The sequence below is a fragment of the Oryctolagus cuniculus genome, chromosome X (genome assembly GCF_051225735.1).
Source record: "Oryctolagus cuniculus isolate XC-2025 breed Fujian yellow rabbit chromosome X, ASM5122573v1, whole genome shotgun sequence".
NCBI lineage: Eukaryota > Metazoa > Chordata > Mammalia > Lagomorpha > Leporidae > Oryctolagus > Oryctolagus cuniculus.
Genome location: NC_142888.1, coordinates 66,406,273 through 66,427,853, shown reverse-complemented (window position 1 = coordinate 66,427,853; position 21,581 = coordinate 66,406,273). Strand labels below are relative to the sequence as shown.

General features: G+C 35.3%; 1 protein-coding gene across 2 annotated transcripts in view; it reads right to left on the bottom strand.

Moving 5' to 3' along the window:
• RPS6KA6 (ribosomal protein S6 kinase A6) overlaps positions 1-21,581 on the bottom strand; it is a 145,279-nt gene that overhangs the window by 82,260 nt on the left and 41,438 nt on the right. For both annotated transcript variants that reach the window (XM_070066736.2, XM_070066735.2), the window contains exons 3-6: positions 18,496-18,609; positions 10,764-10,845; positions 9,499-9,579; positions 7,914-7,993 (exon numbers count right to left, since the gene is read on the bottom strand). In XM_070066736.2, the coding sequence (XP_069922837.1) occupies positions 7,914-7,993; positions 9,499-9,579; positions 10,764-10,845; positions 18,496-18,609 (357 nt within the window). The remainder of the gene's footprint in view (positions 1-7,913; positions 7,994-9,498; positions 9,580-10,763; positions 10,846-18,495; positions 18,610-21,581) is intronic.

The window sequence follows — 21,581 nt, the reverse complement described above, 5'->3', positions numbered from 1 at the left end:
TTTGCAGAGTGAACCAAAGGATGGAAGTTGTCAATTCTCTCTGTCTCTCTCTCTCTCTCTGCCTGTCTATAATTCTGCCTTTCAAATAACTAAAATAATAAAAAAGACTCAAAGTGATCAGAGTAGTTACAATAAAATTAACTGCATTCCAGAAAAATGTCAAAAACTATAAGAAAACAAAAGTATCTAGAGTGCAAGAAAAATAAATACTTAAGATTTATCATCCAACAAATGAGCATGCAAATATGCTTCCAGTGAAGCACAAAAGAAGACATTCATGGACAACACTTAAGCAAATAGGTATGACTGGGTTTTAATACAGATTTACTTATAAAATTAACACACAAAAATCAATAACCTTTGTTTACACAGACAATGCCATGGCTGAGAAAGAACTTCTAAGATCAATCCCATTCACAATAGCTAAAAAAAATTAAATACCTCAGAATAAATTTAACCAAGCATGTGAATGATCTTGAGGATGAAAATTATAAAACATTAAAGAAGGAAATAGAAGAGGGCACAAAAAAATAGAAAAATCTTTTAGGTTTGTGGATTGGAAGATTTAATATCATCAAAATATCCATACTACCAAAAGCAATTTATAGATTCTATGTGATCCCAATCAAAATACCAATGACATTATTCACCAATTTAGAGAAAATAATGCTAAAAATTATGGAAACACAAGAGAGTCTGAATAGCTAAAGCAATCTTCTACAGCAAAAACAAAGCCAGAGGTATCACAATACCTAATTCCAAGACATACTACTAAGGGGTAGTTATAATCAAAACAGCCTGATACTGATATAATAACAGACACATAGACCCAATGTAACAGAATATAAACTCCAGAAATAAATATATCTACCACCAACTTATCTGTGACAAAGGAGCTAAAATCAACCTCTGGAGCAAGGACAGTCTCTTCAACAAATGGTGCTAGGAAAACTGGATCTCCATGTACAGAAGTATGAAACAAGACCACTACCTTACACCTTAAACAAAAATCCACTCAAAATGGATCAAAGACCTAAATCTATGACCAGATACCAAAAAATTACTAGAAAACATTGGAGAAATTCTACAAGACATTGGCATAGCAAAGACTTCTTGGAAGAGATCCCAGAAGCACACTCAATCAAAGTCAAAATTGACAAATTGGATTACAGCAAGCTGAGAAGTCTCTGCACTACAAAAGAAACACTCAGCAACGTGAAGAGGCAACCGATAGGATGAAAGAAAATATTTACAAACTATGCAACTGATAAAGGATTAATATCCAAAATCTATAAAAAGCTCAAGGAACACAACAACAAAGAAAACAATCCAGTTAAGAAATGGGCAAATGACTTGGACAGGCATTTTTCAAGAGAGGAAATTCAAATGACCAACAGATATATGAAAAAATGCTCCAGATGACTAGCCATCAGGGAAATGCAAAACAAAACCAGAATGAAGTTTAACATCACCCCAATTAGAATGGCTCTCATACAGAAATCAACAAACAATAAATGCTGGTGAGGACATAGGGGAACAAGTACCCTAATCCACTGTTGGAGGGAATGTAAACTGGTGTAGTCACTGTGGAACACAGTATGGATGTACCATATGACCCAGCCATTCCACTCCTTGGAATCTACCCAAAGGAAATGAAATCATCATATGAAAGGGTTATCTGCACCCCCATGTTTATTACAGTTCAATTCACAATAGCTAAGATATGGAATCAACCCAAATGCCTGTCAGCTGATGACTGGATAAATAAATTATGGCATGTATAAACTATGGAATGCTACTAAGTGGATAAAAAAATGAAATCCTGTCTTCTGCAACAAAATGGATGCAACTGGAAACCATTATAGCTAGTGAAATAAGCCAGTCCCAAAAATACAAATGCAATATGTTTCCACTGATCTGTGGTAACTAATAGAGTATGTTCCTAAAATTGTATTTATGAAATACTTGAGTTTGTATACCTTGAATAAAAGCTTTCTGGGTTAAAAAAAAAAACAAATAAACAAAAAAGGAACCTTCCAATAAAAAAAGAAATGTATGACATTTGTATACCTTAAATAAAATTTTAAAAAATAAAATAAAAATTTAGTTATAAAGAAAAGCCACTGATCAAATTTGGCATAAAGATCATACTTTCATGATCTCAAGTTAAAAGACTGGTACCATAAACCCTAAAGAAACAACTAAAATCACACAAAAAAGTATTACAAATAATACTAACAACAGCAAACATGAAAATGAAATTGTGAAAAAATAATTAAAAAGAAGGTAAAAAAAGAACAAAACACGGAGAGACCAAAAAAAAGCAAGATGGTAAATTTAAACAAAATCAAAATAACAATTGAATTATATAAAATCTATGCCAACCAAAAAGATACAAATTTTCAGATTGAATAAAAGGTAAGGAAATTAGGGGTTGATGTCGAGGCAGTGGTTTAAGCCACTGCCTGCAACACCAACATTCCATATGAGCACCAATTCTAGTCCTGGTGTTCTACTTCCAATCTGGCTTCCTGCTAATGTGCTTGGGAAAGCAGCAGAAGATGGCCCCAAGTACTTGGCCCCCTGTTCCCACACAGAAGTTCTGAACAGAGTTCCAGGCTCCTGGCTTGGGCCTGGCAGTCAGGGCCATTTGGAGAGTGAACCAGTGGATGAAAGATCTCTCCCTCTCCCTCTCTGTATCTCCCTCTTGCTCTGTAATTCTCCATTTCAAATAAATAAGTATTTTTTCAAAAATTTAAAAGGTAAGGAAACTGCATATTGACACAATTAACACACATTAAAAATAACGACACAAATATATTAAAGTTAAAATCCAGAAAAAGGATATTTCAAATACTAATTTTTAAATTAAAAAACTGGAATTAACATATTAAAATCAAAGTAGATTTCAAAACAATGAAGAGATAGTCATCTCAGAATGATAAGAGTCAATTCAACAAGCGATAATAATAATCCTTAAAAGTATATATATAATCTAATAACAGAAGTTCTGAAATACATGAAGCAAAAATGGAATGACTGAAATTCTAAAAGAAATTTAGAAAACCTTAATTAAAGCCAAATGTTTTGATTTCTGTCTAAAAACTTGATAGAACAAGTAGGGAGAAAATTAGAAAGAAAATAGCAGCCTGAATACCATTACCAATCAATCGTATCTAATCGATCTTGACAAAACCTTCTACCATCCAACAACATAATATACAAGTGTGCCTATAACATTTACCAAGATTCATCATATTCTGAATCACAAAGTATAAGTAACTTTAAGATTATTCAAGATACACAAAGTATGCTATATGACCGCAATGACATCAAGTAGAAATAAATAATATAAAAATATCCAGAAAATACTCAAATATCTGTAAATTAAACAACATACCTCTAAACACCCAATGGAGTCAAAGAAATAAAAGAAATTAAAAAGTATATGTAACTGACAGAAAAAAAATACCACATACCAAAACTTGTAGGATGACACTAAAGTTAGGGAAGAATTTATAACACTATACACCCACATTAAAAAGAGAAAGGCCTCAAACCAATAACCGCATCTTCTTTCTTCAAAACCAGAAGGAAAAAAGCCAATAAAACACAAAATAAGCAGTATGAAATATTAAAGTAGAGAACAGTGAATAAGGAAAAAAATGTAATAGAGAAAAATGAATGAAACCAAATGTTGTTTCTTTGAGAACAGCAAAACTGATAAATCTCTAGGGACAATAAGTAGGCTAAAAAGAGAAGACGTAAATAACCAAAATAGGAATGAGAGTTACAACATCACTAATGATTCCACAGCTATAAAGAAGATAACAAGCAAATATGAATAATTTTATGCCTATACATTCAATAACCATTAAAAGACACAAGCTGACAAAGCTCATTCAAAAACAAAGATACTGGGGCACTGTGGTGCAGCGGGTAAAGCCGCTGACTGTAGTGCCGGCATCCCATATGGGCGCCAGTTTGAGTCCCAGCTGCTCCACTTCCAATCCAGCTCTCTGCTATGGCCTGGGAAAACAGTAGAAGATGGCCCAAGTGCTTGGGCCCCTGCCCCTGCATGGGAGACCTGGAGTAGGCTCCTGGCTTCTGCCTTCAGATCGGCACAGTTCCAGCCATTGCAGCCAATTGGGGAGTGAACAAGCAGATGAAGACCTCTCTCTCTCTCTCTCTCTGCCTCTCCTCTATCTGTGTTAACTCTTTCAAGTAAATAAATAAATCTTTAAAAAAAAAGATATTACAAAAGCCTTAGTTTTATAAGCATTACATAAATTAAATTTGTATTTAAATATGCTACCAAAAAGAAAATTTCAGACTCAGATGGCTTCACTGGTGAATTCTACGAATCATTTAGGATAATTTACACTGACTCTATACAAACTTCCAGAAAACTGAAGAGGAAAAAGCTCTACCCAATTCATTTTGTGATGCCAGAATTAATACCAAAATAGATAAAAATACAAGAAAGCTATAGTCAAATACTCCTTATTTCAATTGATGCAAAATTTCCTAACAAACTTTGTGTAAACTTCATCCAACAGTATATGAAATAGCATATCATGATTAATGGAGTTTATCCACAAGTGTGAGGTTAATTTAACACTGATGATCAATTGATGCCATTCACCTTATTAAAAGAATTAAGAAGAAAATACAAATTGAGTACTTCAAAAAGTTCATGGAAAACAGGATTAAAACATAAGTTGACTGTGGCACAAAAATTATGAAATCCAGGTTTTTCTCACAATATGCATTTTTCATGAACTTTGTAAAGACTCTCTTACACATGATTTTCAAAAAATTTTTCCACCAAAATAAACTTTAAAAAAATTTAGAGGCAGGCATTTGGCAGTGTTTAAGAGGACTCTGGAATGCCTGCATGCCATTCTGGAGTGCCTGGTTTCAAGTTCTGGCTTAACTTCCAGCTTTGGGCTAATGCACACCCTTGGGAAGCAGTAGGGTCTGCCTCAAGTACTTGGGCCCCTGTCACCCGTGTAAGAGACCCAAATTGAGTACTAGGCTTGTGGCTTCAGACTGGCCCAGCTCTAGCTGTTGTGGGCATTTAGGGAGTCAATTATTTTATGGAAGAGATCTCTTTCTGCCTGTCTCAAGTAAATAAATAAATATGGGTTTTTTTTTTCAATTTTATTTATTTGAGAGATAAAGAGACAAGATGTGAGCAGAGAGCACACTCACCTCCATCTGCTGGCTCACTTCTCAAATTCTTGCAAGGGCCAGAGCTTTGCCAGACCAAAGTTGGGATGTGGGAACTCAATTCAGGTCTCTCATGTGGATGGCAGGGACCAACCTGCTACCTCCCAGGATATGTATGCATCAGGACTAGATCTAGACACAGCAGGCATCCCAACTGGCATCTTAACCACTAGGCCAAACACCTGTCCCTAAAGTAACCTTTTAATTCTACTTTCCAAGAATTTTTTGAAGCCCCCTTATATGACTATCTTAGTAAACACAGAAAAAGCATTTGACAAAATCTAACACCCATATTTGACTTTTAAAATGTAACAGAAAGGAACATTGTCAACTCAAGAAAGGACATTTAAAAATGCCTATATTACCTTTATAATTTATGGTGAAATTATGCTTCCCCCTAAGATCAGAAACAAGGCAAGAATGCTCCCACCAATTCTAGTCAACATTGGACTGGAAGTTCCAGCTAGTGTGAAAAAATAAAAGAAATAAAAGATATCCATAACCAGAAAGAAGTAAAACTCCTTATTCACAGATAAGTAGAAAAGCCTTTGAAATCTGAACAAAAGATGCTAGAAATAAAAAGTAAATTTAGCTAGAATATGACACAAGCTCTACACATGAATGACTATTTTTCTCCCCAATTTGAAATTGATATTATGAAATCAATTCTATTTACAATAGCATTAAAAACTAGTTAAAGCTAACTCTGACAAAAGATGTGCAAGATATATACACTGGAAACAAAAAAAATGAGTGAAATTAAAGAAGATATAAATGGATTTAAAGACTCAATGTTGCTAAAATGTCAGATATCAGTAAACTAACCTATATATTTGATGTAATCTCAATCAAAATCTCAGCAGGTCTTTCTATAGAAAATGAATATTTGATTTTAAAATTAATATACAAATGCATATGACCTAAAAGAAAAATAACTTTCAGAGAAACAAAACTCAAGGAGTTTTACTACGTGACTACAAGACACATTATAAGGGTATGGTGATCAAGAAAGTGTGGTATTGTCATAAAGACAGACAAATGGATCAATGAACAAATATCCAGAAATAGACCTTCACATATACAGGCAATTGACTTTCAACAAAAATGCAAGGTTATTCAGAGTAGAAAGGATAGTTTTTTCCCATGATGATACTAGAGCAACTGGATATTTATATGTAAAAAAATGAGTGTCAATATACATCTATAACCATGTACTGAAATGAACTCAAAATGAATCAGAAACCTCAATGTAAAACCTAAATCACAAAACCTCTAGAATACATGGGAGCAACTATTTACCTAGGATTTGGCAAATATTCCTTAAATAGGATACTAAAATCACAATTAATAAATAGAAGAAAAACCTAAGAATCATATTACATCAAAATAAAGAACTGCAACTTTTCAGAAGATACTGTTAAGCAAATGAAAAGACAAACCATATACCAGAAGAAAATATTTGTAGACATCATATATGATCAAGGACTCACAGTCAATATATATAAGCAATCTCAAAACTCAATAAGAAAATAAACAATCCAATAAAAATGAGCAAAAGATTGAAACAGTTTACAAAAGAAGATGGATGACAAATAAATGCATGAAGAGATGCTCAATATCATTAATCACTGGTGTGATGCAATCCAAAACCACATTAAGATACAACTACACACTTAATCAGATGTCCAAAATTTTAAATAGGATGACCATACCAAGTGTTGGTAAGGGTGTGGAGCAACTCAAACTCTCATCGCTGCTAGTGGGAATGTAAAACTTACAAAACCACTTTGGAAAAGAGCTTAGCAGTGTCTTTAAACGTTAAAACGTACACCTACCATATGACATACACAGTTACTATTCTCCTAGGTATTTTCCCATGAAAAATGAAAACATTTGTCCATACAATCACTTGAACATAAATGTGTACAGCAGCTTTACTGGTAATATCTAAAAACTGCAACCATTCAAACATCTATCAACAGGTGAATCCATAACAAATTATGGTAAAACCATACAACTGATAATACTACAAAGTAATAAAAATGAATGAACTACACTGATAAATACAACAACATGGATGAATCTCAAAATAATTATGCTGAGTTAAATAAGCCAAGCAAAAAAATGAATATATACTTTTCTATATAAACTTCTACAAAATGCAAACCAAACAGTAACAAAAAGCAGATTCAGTGGGGTTAGAGCAGAAGGCAGCATTACAAAGGGACACAAGAAAACTTTTACACTAATTATTTTTATTGTAATGATGGTTTCAGTTATATAAAAATGCCAAAATATATCAAATTGTGTATTTTAAAATATGTGTTTACTGTATGTCAATTTTAACTCTATAAAGCTATATTTTAAATGACTAAATTAAATACTCTTCTCAGAGGCATTTAAGTAGCTTGAGTAGCCAAAGTCCTAGGCTTGTCCATATCTACTTCATCCAGTTATTCATATTATTATTGTGTCTAAGAGAATAATGAGAAGCACACTGAGTTAATCTCAATAACAAGTAGACAGAAAATGCCATTAATTTGGTACATCATTAAATTCCATGCAATGAAATAAGCAGAATAATTATTTAAAATTTCTATAGGAAAAATGTAATTAGCCAAAAAATGATTTTTTCTTAGCTTTGCTTCAGTAAAACAAAGTAAAAATTTACAAATACTCACTTCTTTGGATAATCTTGTGAAGACATCTCCTCCCCTGAGAAAATCCAGTATTAAATACAGCTTCCCTTCAGTCTGAAAGGCTAATTAGAAATTAGAATGTAGTAACAGAACAATATTAAAGGCTTAAAAAGCTTAGTATACATTTTAATTACTGTATCTGTTTAGGATTTTATCACTAAATACTATAAAGCAATTAAGCATTTACTCACTTGATTCATTATTGGTTAACATTATCTCAAAATTAAATTGTCTAATCCAGTGTTGGAATAAATGTAAACCCCGTCCCAGAACATAATCAACCTTGCATGTGGCTGTACACAGAAACCTCAGCCACCACAAAGTTTCTGATTTATGAAGTAGCTTGTCCTACCACAGTTGTCTGAACTTTACTTCACAACCACCTATTGAAAGTCTTGTAATTTTATACAGCTCAATAATAATGCCACCTCCTCTATTAAGTTTTTCAGGATTTCTTTCTTTGCACATTTCCTTACAGCATCATTACCTCTTTCCCCATCTAAATTACATGCTACTATTTTGATTTTGTTGTACTTTACTTATGCCTTTCTTATTGCTATGCCATATTGATTCATATAATTAATTCATTTACAAATGAATTAATTGTTCTTACTGATTATAAATTTCTTGAGGTCAGAAATTATTCTACTTCTATAGCCCACTGCATTTAATACAGTATTTTGTACATGACAGGTGTTTACCAATTGATGACATACTGGAGATTCAAATATGTCTTTACAGACTACTACTTTTACTCCATTAGGGTAACAAGGAGTTAAAAAATGGGTGGGAATTTCTTTACAGGTGTTAAAGATATAACTGGGTACATATTTTTGCATACTATTGGTCAAAATTACACTAAATAAAATCAATAGTTGCTTTTTTAAATCTAGAAAATTTAAAGTGATATAGAAGACTGTATATATCTAGATAGATAATATATCATTATTCTGTATAGTCTCTCCATACACACACACACACACACACACACACATCCCAAACACACGTATACGGAGAGAGAAAAGTAAATGTTGAGTGTGTGATTTTAGTTCCCAGGGAAGGATTACTGCATAATTTCATCCATATATTAAATTAACAACACAAGCATGATTCAAATTCAAAATGTCTGAGGCCAAAGTTCACGCTCTTTCTATTATACCTACTGCTTAACTGCTATTCCTCTCCACTTAATTCTAAAAAAAAAATTCAAACAGACTAATATAACTACATGGTCCTCTTAAACAGAATCAGGAAATAAGATCAATATGGTCATTATGAAAAAACACCCAATTGTGTATAACAGTTGTTTTTAGCCTAAGATCACTGAAGTACAGCCTAGCGGAGTAAAGAAATACTACCAGATAACTAAGATACTATCTTGTTTCCTTAGAGAAGTTAATTAATTTAGACAAATGAAGGAAATAAAACTAAAAGCTAGGTATTGATACTTACTTCAAAGACATTTTATACAGCTTAATATATTAAGAGAGCTTTACTTATTTATTGCAAGAATTTTCTTTGAAAAGAAACGTTAATTCTCTAATCCCATAAATAAAAGATTACATACCATAGTGCAATTTGACAATAAATGGATGATTTACTTCCACAAGTATATCTCTTTCCATCTTTGTCCGAACTCTGTCTCGAACTAAAAATTACATAATATATTACTGTAGTACCTAATTGCAGTAAAGATCTCATTAATAATATACCAATAAAATATAAAACGCAACCTCAAAAGCGCCTAAACTTATAGTCTACATATTCTTGGACAATAATTACATTCTCAAAAAGTCAGCAAATTCAGTTTAGATCTAGAGATGGGTTAAAGTGACATAAACAGGTATTTGGTTAATAACAATTCTAGTTTTTAATAGTTCAAATGCACAAATGAGTATAGTTTATTACAATTTTAAGTTCAGTTTAAAATAAATGAAATATGTCATTTTTTTCTAGCATTAAATTTTTACCAGGGTACATTCTCATTAAATTAGGCATATGGAAGAATCAGTGTTGTGGTGTAGCGGGTTAAGAAACTGTCTGCAATGCCAGCATCCCATTTGGGCACTAGTGTCTGTCCTGGCTGCTCCACTTCTGTTCCATCTCCCTGCTAATGCACCTGGGAAAGCAGACACAGATGGCCCAAGTGCTTGAGTCCCTACCATCCATGTGCAAGACCTGCAAGAAGCTCCCTGATAATTTGGGAAGTAAACTAGCAGATGGAAGACCACCCCCACTCTGTGTGTGTGTGTGTGTGTGTGTGTGTGTCTCCCTCTCTCTACCTCTGCCTTTCAAATAAATAAATCTTTAAAAAAAATTAAGGCGTATGCCAATATCAGACCTAGATATATCACTTACTGGCTAGAAAACTCTAACAACTGTTGATGCTAACAAAATCTCTATTTACTTTATATAAGCAATACACAGCATATTTTTTAAAGATTTATTTTTATTTTATTTGAAAAGCAGAGTTACAGAGAGAGAGAAAAAAGATACAGAGAAAGAGATCTTACATGCATTAGTTCACTCCCCAAATGGCCACAACAGCCGGGGCTGGGCCAGGCCAAAGCCAGGAGCCAGGAGCTTTTTTCAGGTCTCCCAGATGGATACAGGGACCCATGGACTTGGGCCATCTTCTGATGCTTTCCCAGGCACATTAGCAGGGAACTGGATCAGAAGTGGAGCAGCTAGGACTCAAACCAGCGCCTGTATGGGATGCCAGTGTTGCTGGTGGCAGCTTAACTCACGCAGCCACAATACTGGCCCCACAGCATTTTTTTATATAATAAGCTTTCCCAAATTCTATTTTAATAAACTCTTCTAATTTTCTACCTTTTAAAGAAGCCTTTTTTAACACCTTCATTGCATAGAGCTGCCCAGCATCAGGACCAGTCTTCTTTCTAACAAGAAAAACCTAATAGGGAAATGAAAATAATAAAAATCACATTTCAAGTCATTCTTGCTCAAGCCAAGCACACTAGCAGACACCTATGCCCTCGCATGCTATAAAGATATATCTTCCTCCATAAATTATACTATAATTCATAGCTGTAGTTAATATTTTCTCACTTTCTCATTCGTTCAGTAAATCACTCTACATATACATAGCATTTTAGAGAAGAAAATGTGTAAAAATAGATGACAAAGTCCTGAACTCTACAAAGCTTGTGGTATGAGAGGTAAATAACTTAATGAAAGATTAATTTGAGCTAAAGATCTCCTTTTAAGACCCAAATCCATTTTTGTTATCTTAATGAATAGGAAACAAATGTTATAACTATGAATTTGACGTGTTCATTTCTATCTTACTAGTTCATTTAGGAAGTTATCAGGCATTTTGATTTCCCAATAAGATACTTCAGTTCTCTACCATGTAAAACAAGTGGCAAATTATTTTAATTTTAAAAGGTTGAATTCTATCTAAAGTTACTAAGTGAGCATTAAGTAATATGTCATTTTTCAACCTGCGATAGTGGCTTATGAAAAGCTAAAAAGTCTTTACAAGGCCTCAGTTATGAAGAATCTATGAATATAGTTTTACAAGATCTATTCATTAGGAAAGAGCCATTTCATTCTTTAATTAGTAATACTGTTCTCTGCCTCAATCTGTTACCCCCGATCCTAACAAGTTCTAATGAAATGTTGCTTCAATTCAAAAAGGAACTAAGTGGCTGGCGCCGTGGCTCAATAGGCTAATCCTTCGCCTGCGGTGCAGGCACACCGGGTTCTAGTCCTGGTCAGGGCACCAGATTCTGTCCCAGTTGCTCCTCTTCCAGTCCAGCTCTCTGCTGCGGCCTGGGAAGGCAGTGGAGGATGGCCCAAGTCTTTGGGCCCTGTACCCGCATGGGAGAGCAGGAAAAGCACCTGGCACCTGGCTTCGGATCAGCGTGGTATGCCAGCCACAGCACGCCAGCCGCAGAGGCCATTGAGGGGTGAACCAATGGAAAAGGAAGACCTCTCCCTCTGGCTCTCTCTCTCACTGTCTACTCTGCCTGTCAAAAAAAAAAAAAAAAAGGAACTAAGTAACTAAGTTATTCACATAAAACTGCAAATGGGGGGACTGTTAAGTAATTGCTGCTGCTTTTTCAAGGTATAGCTCAAAATCTTTTATTCCACATCTTCCATGTGATAATTATGCATCAGCAAACTGGGGAACAGAGGAGTTGATCCAAAATCTCTAACATAATTTTTGCATCATTTAACATATTCACCTATTAAATGATCAATGACTCACCTATCTATATCCTATACTTCATGCAACCTCTGCTTTCTTCTTTCCTGAAAGTGAATCTTTAGATCAGACCTAAACTAACTTAGAGTTTTCCCCAGTGGGCAGTACTTCTCACATGTTCTGTGAGGAAAAATGAGTACTTTTTTTCTTTCTCTCAATGTACTGTAGGTCATACTTTCATAAAACATAATTAAAAAAACAAAATTAAAGTCACATAAAATACAGTATTTTTAAACTAAGAGATTCCACAAACATAAAATTACTCCGTCAAACTGCTACAAAATTTTCTAAAGGCTTACTCTTAGTTTTGAACATTTCTCCCAGTGAACCAGTAACAGTTCATACTATACTTGGAGTAGACTAATCAAGAGTTCACACATTAACAAGTAGTTGCTTTTTGCAATATAAAGCTATCTTTGAAGAAAAGATGAGTTCAAGGTTTGAACCAAATCATACATTTTGCATTCAACACAAATAATTCTGTACTAAAAGGATTAACAGATTAAAACTACCATCTTTTGTCCCTTACTTGTCATAGATCTAGTCTGAACTCCAAGCAAATGTCCCTAAATAATTTAGAACCCTGAAATAATGTGGGTCTTTACCATAGAAGATTTCAATGGCTTTAATCCATGGTGTTATTTTTACTACACTTAAATTTGGAAAGGATATTCCTAAAAGCACAAAGTTTTTCACTAATCAAAGGTTCAAATTTAACATACCCATAGCCTACCCTCAGTGTCCTTTAGAATGGAGGCATTAGAAAATAAAGGTCTTATAAATTAACAGTGCTAAATCTGGCTTTTTAATCACAGAAGTATACCATATGAACTGAATTAGATAGAATATATATACAAACCAGATTACCATGGGACACTAAATATCATATAATACATATTGATTAAGCTACAGAAGCTACAACCCGAGATACATATTTATTCATCTATTTTTACAAGTTTTCATTTATTGGCAGACTGGTACATGTTTGTATAGATTATTTAAGAGGCAGTAGATTAGCAGTAGATTAAACGAGCTGCCTCACCACAAAAAAAATCTTCAAAACTAAGCAAATGGGGCCGGCGCCGCGGCTCAATAGGCTAATCCTCTGCCTGCGGCGCCGGCACACCGGGTTCTAGTCCCAGTTGGGGCTCCGGATTTTTCCTGGTTGCCCCTCTTCCAGGCCAGCTCTCTGCTGTGGCCCGGGAAGGCAGTGGAGGATGGCCCAAGTGCTTGGGCCTTGCACCCCATGGGAGACCAGGAGAAGCACCTGGCTCCTGCCTTTGGATCAGCGCGTTGCGCCGGCCGCAGCGCGCCAGCCGTGGCGACCATTGGAGGGTGAACCAATGGCAAAAGGAAGACCTTTCTCTCTGTCTCTCTTTCTCACTATCCACTCTGCCTGTCAAAAAAAAAAAAAAAAAAAAAAAAAAAAAAAAAAAAAAAAAAGCTAAGCAAATGGCATTAACACTAAGTACCAGCTCAGTTTTTCCTCAATTTTACTGATAAGGTCAAATTAATGCAGATAACCTACTAACCTACCTTACAGTTTTTCTCATAATCACAATGATAATAAACAAGTAAGAGATCTACCTTGTTTCTCTCAGGAAAGCAATTCTAAACCTTTCTTGTCTCAGAAATCTTTCATAATCTTAAAAATTACTGAAGACTTACATCTATGGATATTTACCATATTAGAACTAAAACAGAAAAATTAAGAAGTAAAAATAAATCTAATTTAAGAATTAAAAATAATCTAATGTTTTTATGAAGATAATTTTATTTTCTAAAGTTTAAAAAAATTAATGAAACGAATGACACTGATGTACATTCTTGCAAATTTCAAGTATCTGGTTTAACGGAATACAACTGGATTCTCATCTCTGCCTCTACATTCAATCTGTTGCAATTAAGTTGCAATTAAGTTGTTTTGCTTCTGAAGTATAAGTAGAAAATCAGGCCTGATAGGGTATGATTTGAAAAACAGAAGGAGTATTTTAAGAGTTTTTCATACAACTGTGGATACTCTTTTATATAACATCACAACTGGACAAAAGTTCATCACAATAGAGAATCTGAAACTTACCAATTAACTTGTCCATCTGCTGTAATTCAAAAATCTGTTGATCTACCCTGTACTTTGAATGGCTTTTATTCCCAGGGAGGATCAGATACATATCATGCATTGGTCAACTTAAAAAAACTGATTCACTTAGTTATGCAGATATTCCAAATGATAAAACAACCATATCATCAGAAAAGTCTTTATTAAGAAGATGTCATATTCAAGGTACCAAATTAAAATTTTCCAAAATTTATTTTTTTGCTTTAAATCTTTCATTTTTTTATGAAGTAACAGGTTCACTTTATTCATTTTTCATAAAACATATATAAAGTACCCAAGTCTAAGTAACTGTAGTTTTAGTAATTTAAGTAAAAATGGTGATACATGATAAAAGTGACTATTTCAGCTCAACACTTAAAGCACACAAGTTTTCTGACTTGAAAAAATCATTTTATTTTGTTTTAAAGCTAAATTGCTTTATGTGTACTTGAATATTAAAAATAAGTATATCTGAGAGCTGAGATTTAGTAAACTCAGTAACTGTTAATACCTTATCAAAGACATTGTAAGTGTGAGGCAAGGAAGAATACAATGATTACTGGTACTATTTGGAGTCATTGCCTTTTCACTGTGCTAAGCAGCCAGCAGTTGAACAAACAATGTCTTAGGATTACTATGAAACATATATGACCTGATGACTCCTTAAAAGGGGGTATATCATAATATATTCAGATCACACATGAAAAACCACTTGAAAAACACAATCCTTAGTGGGTATGAGGAAAAAAAAAAAGGACAAAAGGAGGCAATCAAGGAAGAAAGGGACAGGCTTTCAGGAAGACACTCTTGCAAAAGCAGCCATTTTTTCCAAGTCCTAACACTCACCAGTTCCCAATAAGGCATCTAAATGAAGCCATCACTCATAGTCTACAGAAATAATCATTTATTTGCTCATCATGTGATTATGATTTTTCCCCAGGTCTAACTTTTCTAGCACAAGAAAACATCACCTCTCTCTACCCTCTTCCCTAAATCAACTAAACAAGTAGCTGCATAGCTTCAAACTACTACACCTAAAATCATATCTATCCTAATAGAAGAGGCTTCTTTTCTATCCTGATAGTTTCCCATAAGGGAAACTGTCTAGAAGAGAAGTGAATGGGTTATAACAATACACTTTTCTCTCAATCAGATGGATCTTTATATTTTCTTATTAAAAGTATGCAATAAGCATGTGTTGAAGTGAACTGGAAGATCACATACCTTAAACTGCTGATTGAAAAGAAAGGATCAATTTGAAATTTTAAAATACAAGCACATATTTTTAAAACTATTACTTGGTAGTTGATCAATTATCTGCACAAAGGTTCAATATTTTCAAAAACTCATTTTTAAGTCCTATAACTTTACTATCACAAAAGTAAAACATAGTCTTTTGTAATAATCCATGAATGTTGAAGTACATGCCTTATATAAAAATGATTTGGCATATGATATATAAGGAAGGCTACTCTGACAATTTAAAACACGTTTTCATGTATTTTACTTGACTATGTCTTAAAACAATTAACATAAGTTGTTTGCTATACCACTTTTCAACCCATACATTAGTGATCACTAATAGCATTATTCTTGGTGTGTTTAGTAGAGAATTTTATATACATCTTTCATGATGATAATGTATGCTCTTTAAAATATAATTTTAATATACTTTAGTAGAGTCTCTCTCCCCATCTAATAAAGACTACAAAGGTACTTAATGTAACAAGGTTTTATGAGCTAAAATCCCATTTTTTGAATTTTAACAATGGAACCTTTGCAGAAAAACTTAAAGACTCTGCAGCCCAAGTTTCTTGGAATGGCTCCTACACTTATCTGATTCATAGCCTTGGCCAAATTCCTGAATAGGTTCAGCATATAACAAGTCACACCTACACAATGCCTACACAAATGATGTAATACTGACAAGCAAGTATATTCACATCCTAGGGAGCAAAAAAAAAAAAATCCCCCCCAAAAAAGAAACAAAGACACCTCCTTAATATTTGGTTGATGAGCTGCATAAAGATATGCATATTATTATATTCTGCATTTTATTATTAAAAATTCTCAAAAAAGATTTCAGGGATATCCTTGCTAATCCAAAGTCCATGCATAAACAAAGCTGTGTGTTTCCTGAATTTAAGCACTAAAGTGACAACTGGTCAGCATGTTGCTACCTTTAATGTAAAGATCCTACAGAAAACAATTTTTCATTATGCTATATATAATACAAATAGTCCCTTTATAAAGACCAATGACAATCTGGCATTGTGGCATAGTGGGTTAAGCCATTGCCTGCAATGCCAGCATCACATATGAGTGCTGGTTCAGGTCCCATCTGCTCCACTTCCTATCCAGCTCTCTACTAATGTGCCTGGGAAAGCAGCAGAGGACAACCCAAGTGCATGGGCCTCCCTGCATCCATGTGGGAGACCTGGAAGCAATTTGTGGCTCCTGGCTTTGGCCTGGCCCAGTCCCAGCCATTGTGACCATTTGGAGAGTGAACCAGTAGATGAAAGATCTCCCTCCTACCTTGTAACTATGCCTTTTAAAATAAAGAAATCTTAAAAAAAAAAAAAAAGACCAATGACAGAAATTTCTCTGATCTGCTTGATCTGTTTCCACCTTACAGATACTGCCAACAATCATACACCTAAATATATCTGCTTCTTTATAACAGCTGCCAGAAAACTTAAGTATTCATTTTTGGCCCATTTCTGGAAGACTTTTAGGTCTTTATGTCATGCATTTGTGAAAAACAGGTGTAAGCCTGGCTTTATCTAATCTTTCTTGCTGTAATATTCTGATCTTTGCCACTTGATTTTATTTTATTTAGTATTCATCTATGAAAGCCTTAAATCCTTTCTGAAACAAAGATATAAATAAATAAGTATATATATGAATATATACATCAAGTGACAAAAATTAATTTTAAAGGCTGAAATGTTCTCCTGGTGAGACATTACTTAGGTAAAATATTTAAGCATGTATACATTTGGGGTATAAAAGACCTTCATCTCTGTCCTTCTAAACCTAATACTATAAAACAGCTATATAGTATAAAATAATTAGAATATTGTACCTTTAGAAACTATATAAAATAAAGGTGAAAAGCATCCGTATGCCACTTTCCTGTTAACATTTATAAATACCTACCACCACCACCACTACCAATTTATTAAGTTATTCTAGTTTTTCTGTCCCAGCATACTGTTTTAGTCCTACATCTTGTACCAATTCATTGCCAAGTCATAGCTCATCTGAGTTTGTCTTTTTGTGTCCTTAAAATGTTTTTATAGTTTATGTGTGTTCTAAATCACACAAATATCATATTACCTTAAGACAATTTCTATTTTATATTCAGCAATACTGCTTACACAACCTGTTGTGCACACCCTGAGTCCTCCATATACGTCTTTATTTAAAAATGTTCCATAGCACCATAAATAATCACTGCTCAGTTGCCTTATTTTTCTCTTTTGAAACTAGACCTTGGCTATACTGAAATAAGCAGCTTTTCCTTAACGTTCTCCCCTTAAATTGCTGTTTTCCTAAAGATCATTACTTAACATGTATATTCAATAATTTTCATATCTTAGATGTAAGTTATAAAAGGTCAGCAATCAAACTTACATACTTCTTTTCCAAGAACTATTAAGCAATTAATAAACTACTCTGATAAAGAGTATGAGTTAACCTTTTTCAATTTTGCTTTTTCCCTTGAAATTTTCTCTCCTTGAAGGCAGCAGTTTCACATAATCCACAGCGTACCTAGTACCTACACTTGTGCTACTTTATACACCCTTTTCCTACTTAGCTTTCACAGATAATAGATTAGTTCATGAATTAAGACACAAATTTTGACTTCTTGGCTAGAGCTAAGAAATGTAGATGAAATCACCAGAACAAGTTATATTCATAGCAGCATGTGAACAGGGAGAGTACTTTTTACAAAAATCATACTTAGATTTAGGTAGCTTATGAAGAGCATGCTATATTTTTCCTAGAGAAACTGGTAAGCCCAGGGGATTGAAAAAAACCTTGGCTGTTATAGGGAAGTATAAAGAAATGAGAATAAAAGTACAGCAAAAATGAATAAAATTAAAGAGTTACCTTTGTGTGCATCCTTTGAGAAGTTTAGAGATGGCACATTTATCAGATTTCTATGTACAGGTATTCTTTTTTGTTAAATGTTCAGAAGAGATGCAAATGTGGAGGAAATTATCCATTACCTTTCCAAATGATCCCTGACCAAGCACCTTGAGCAGCTCAAACTGTGCAGGATCTGCTTTCTCATATCCTTCTTTAACGTGATGAGTAATAGGGATTTCTTTAACATCTTCATCCTGTAAAAAGAAATCCAAACAATACTCAAATCTTTTTCCACTCAAAACCAGAAATCCTGAAATATCCAACTCCCTCAATCTAGCACACAGTTTTATGGCCTCCTCCTAGTACTCCCATGCCTGTTTTCTAACATATGCAGAGATACTACCACCAACTTTTCCTAGAAGCATGTAAAATAAAATCTATGCTTCAGCTATCTCAACTAGGTAACCATATAAAATTGTTAACAACTAAGAGCTGAAGACCCTCACCATTGAAGTAGAGGCACAGAATGCTAAGATAAAAACTTGTGAATTAATGTGGGTAATGGCAAAAAGTGTAACCCTCAAGAGCTCTTTTTTATGATGGTAAAGCATATATATAGCCGTTCAGATGATCTCAATTTTGTTAGCAACATCCAAAGCATCATAATCAGGAGCCAGCCAAACATAGGCCTTCTTCATTCCATCGGTCTGATCAGGATGTTGACATTGGCCACATCAATGTCACAGTGTTTCTTCACAGCCTGTTTGATGTGGTGCTTGCTGGCCCTGACATTCACAATGAACACCAATGTGTTGTTGTGTTCTATCTTCTCCATCGCCTGCTCAGTGGTCAGGGGGAATTTGACAATGGCATAGCAGTCAAGCTTGCTTCTCCTGGGGGTGCTCTTCTGAGGATAATTGGGCTGCCAGAAGAGACACAATGTCTTGGGCCACCAGAATGAGGGTGACCATGAAGATCTTCGTGTGTGTGTGGCTGTGGATACCTTTCAGCACTTTAAAAAAAAAAAAAAAAAGATTTATTTTATTTATTTGAAAGACAGAGTTATTGAGAGAGATAGAGACAGAGAGAGAGGTCTTCCATCCGCTGGCTCACTCCCCAGATGGCCACAGCAGCCGGAGCTGAGCCAATCCGAAGCCAGGAGCTTCCCCCAGGTCTCCCACGTGGGTGCAGGGGCCCAAAGACTTGGGCCACCTTCTACTGCTTTCCCAGGCCATAGCAGAGAGCTGGATTGGAAGAGAAGCAGCCAGGACTAGAACTGGCACCCATATGGGATGCCGGCACTTTAGGCCAGGGCTTTAACCCGCTGCGCCACAGCACCAGCTCCAGCACTGTCTTCATAACCTTCAAAGACTGCTTTGGCTTTGGTTTTGGCTTTGGGAGGAGCAGTAGCTTCCTTCTTCACATTTGGCACCATCTTGGTAAAAAATTTCAAGAGCTCTTTTAAATAGTATTTCACTATATCTTTTAAATATTTAAATGTGCGACTAACCAGAGAGGGAGAAACTAGCATAGATTTAAAATAATTTATAGAAAAACTGGCATAGATTAAAAATAATTTACAGCTACGGCCAGAATCGTGGCTCACTAGGCTAATCCTCCGCCTGTGGCGCCGACACCCCAGGTTCTAGTCCTGGTTGCCCCTCTTCCAGTCCAGTTCTCTGCTGTGGCCCGGGAAGGCAGTGGAGGATGGCCCAAGTGCTTGGGCCCTGTACCCGCATGGGAGACCAGGAAGAAGCAGCACCTGGCTCCTGGCTACAGATCAGCACAGCGCGCCAGCTGCAGCACACCAGCCGTAGCAGCCATTTGGGGGGTGAACCAACAGAAAAGGAAGACATTTCTCTCTCTCTCTCTCTCTCTCTCTCTCTCTAACTCTGCTTGTCAAAAAAAATAATTTATAGCTCTACTTTAGTTGAAATTTTGTATAGAAATTATACAATTTCCGGGGCCAGCACTGTGGCGTAGCGGGTAAAGCTGCCGCCTGCAGAGCTGGCATCCCATATCACCGGGGTTCGAGACCCAGCTGCTCACTTCCGATCCAGCTCCCTGCTGATGGCCTGGGGAAGATGGCCCAAGTATTTGGGTCTCCATCACCCACGTGGGCGACCTGGATGAAGCTCCTGGCTTCAGCCTGGCCCAGCACTGACCACTGTGGCCATCTGGGGGAGTGAACTAGTGGATGGACGCACACCCGCTCTTTCTCTACACCTCTCTGTAACTCTGACTTTCAAATAAATAAATAAATCTTTAAAAAAAAGAAATTATACAATTTCCTACCACCTGGGTCAAGCAGAAAAGAAGCTACCCAAGGAGCATTTCTGTCCCTTGATACCAGACTTCTCTCAACTGTGAAAACTAAACTCAAATGAGGTGTGATTCAAGTCCTTAGAGAAGCACAGCAGTGAGATGAAAAGAAAAACCTTAGCTATATTACATATCACAAAATAACAGAGCTAAAAGGGAGATCTTATCAAATACTCTGACTATATAAAAGACAAAAGAGATCTACAGAATTTAAGTTCCCATGATTAGTTAATCACGGTGTCTAGAAGTCTTGACAGTTTTCTATTATACCATATTTATTCAGGTCTGTATGCTAAAAATGTTCTCAATCCTTTCACCCTTCAATTAACTGATTAGTCAATGGGTAACTGTGGCCAAAGTAGACAAAGTATGGTTCAAAAAGTATGGAACTAAAATAGTTTCCATGTCACATAGGTAGTCAGACATTTACTCTCTCAAAAGAGGTATCCAGGCAGAGGTATTTTAAGTTTACGTATTGGGAAATATTACTAAATCAAACAGAAACAAAGAATAATCAGCTCTAAAGAGATATCCATGGGTGGTTCTCATATTTCAAAATACTATGTTACCAGACAGTTTTAAGTAGTCAATGATTTGCAAATATATTTTAAAGTAATATATAAAATAGAGGTCAGCATTTTGGTACAGTGAGTTAACCCACTGCTTGCAACACCAGCATCCCATATAAGCACCAGTTTGAGTCCTAGCTGCTCTATTTTCAATCCACCTCCTTGCTTATGCACTTGGGAAAGTAAGGGAAGATGGCCCAAGTAGCTGGGCCTCTTCCACCCATGTGGGAGACCCGGATGAAACGCCTGACTTTGGTTTGGCCCAGCCCCATCATTGCAGCCATTCGGGGAGTGAACTAGCAGATGGAAGACCTCTCCTCCCCACCATAACTCTG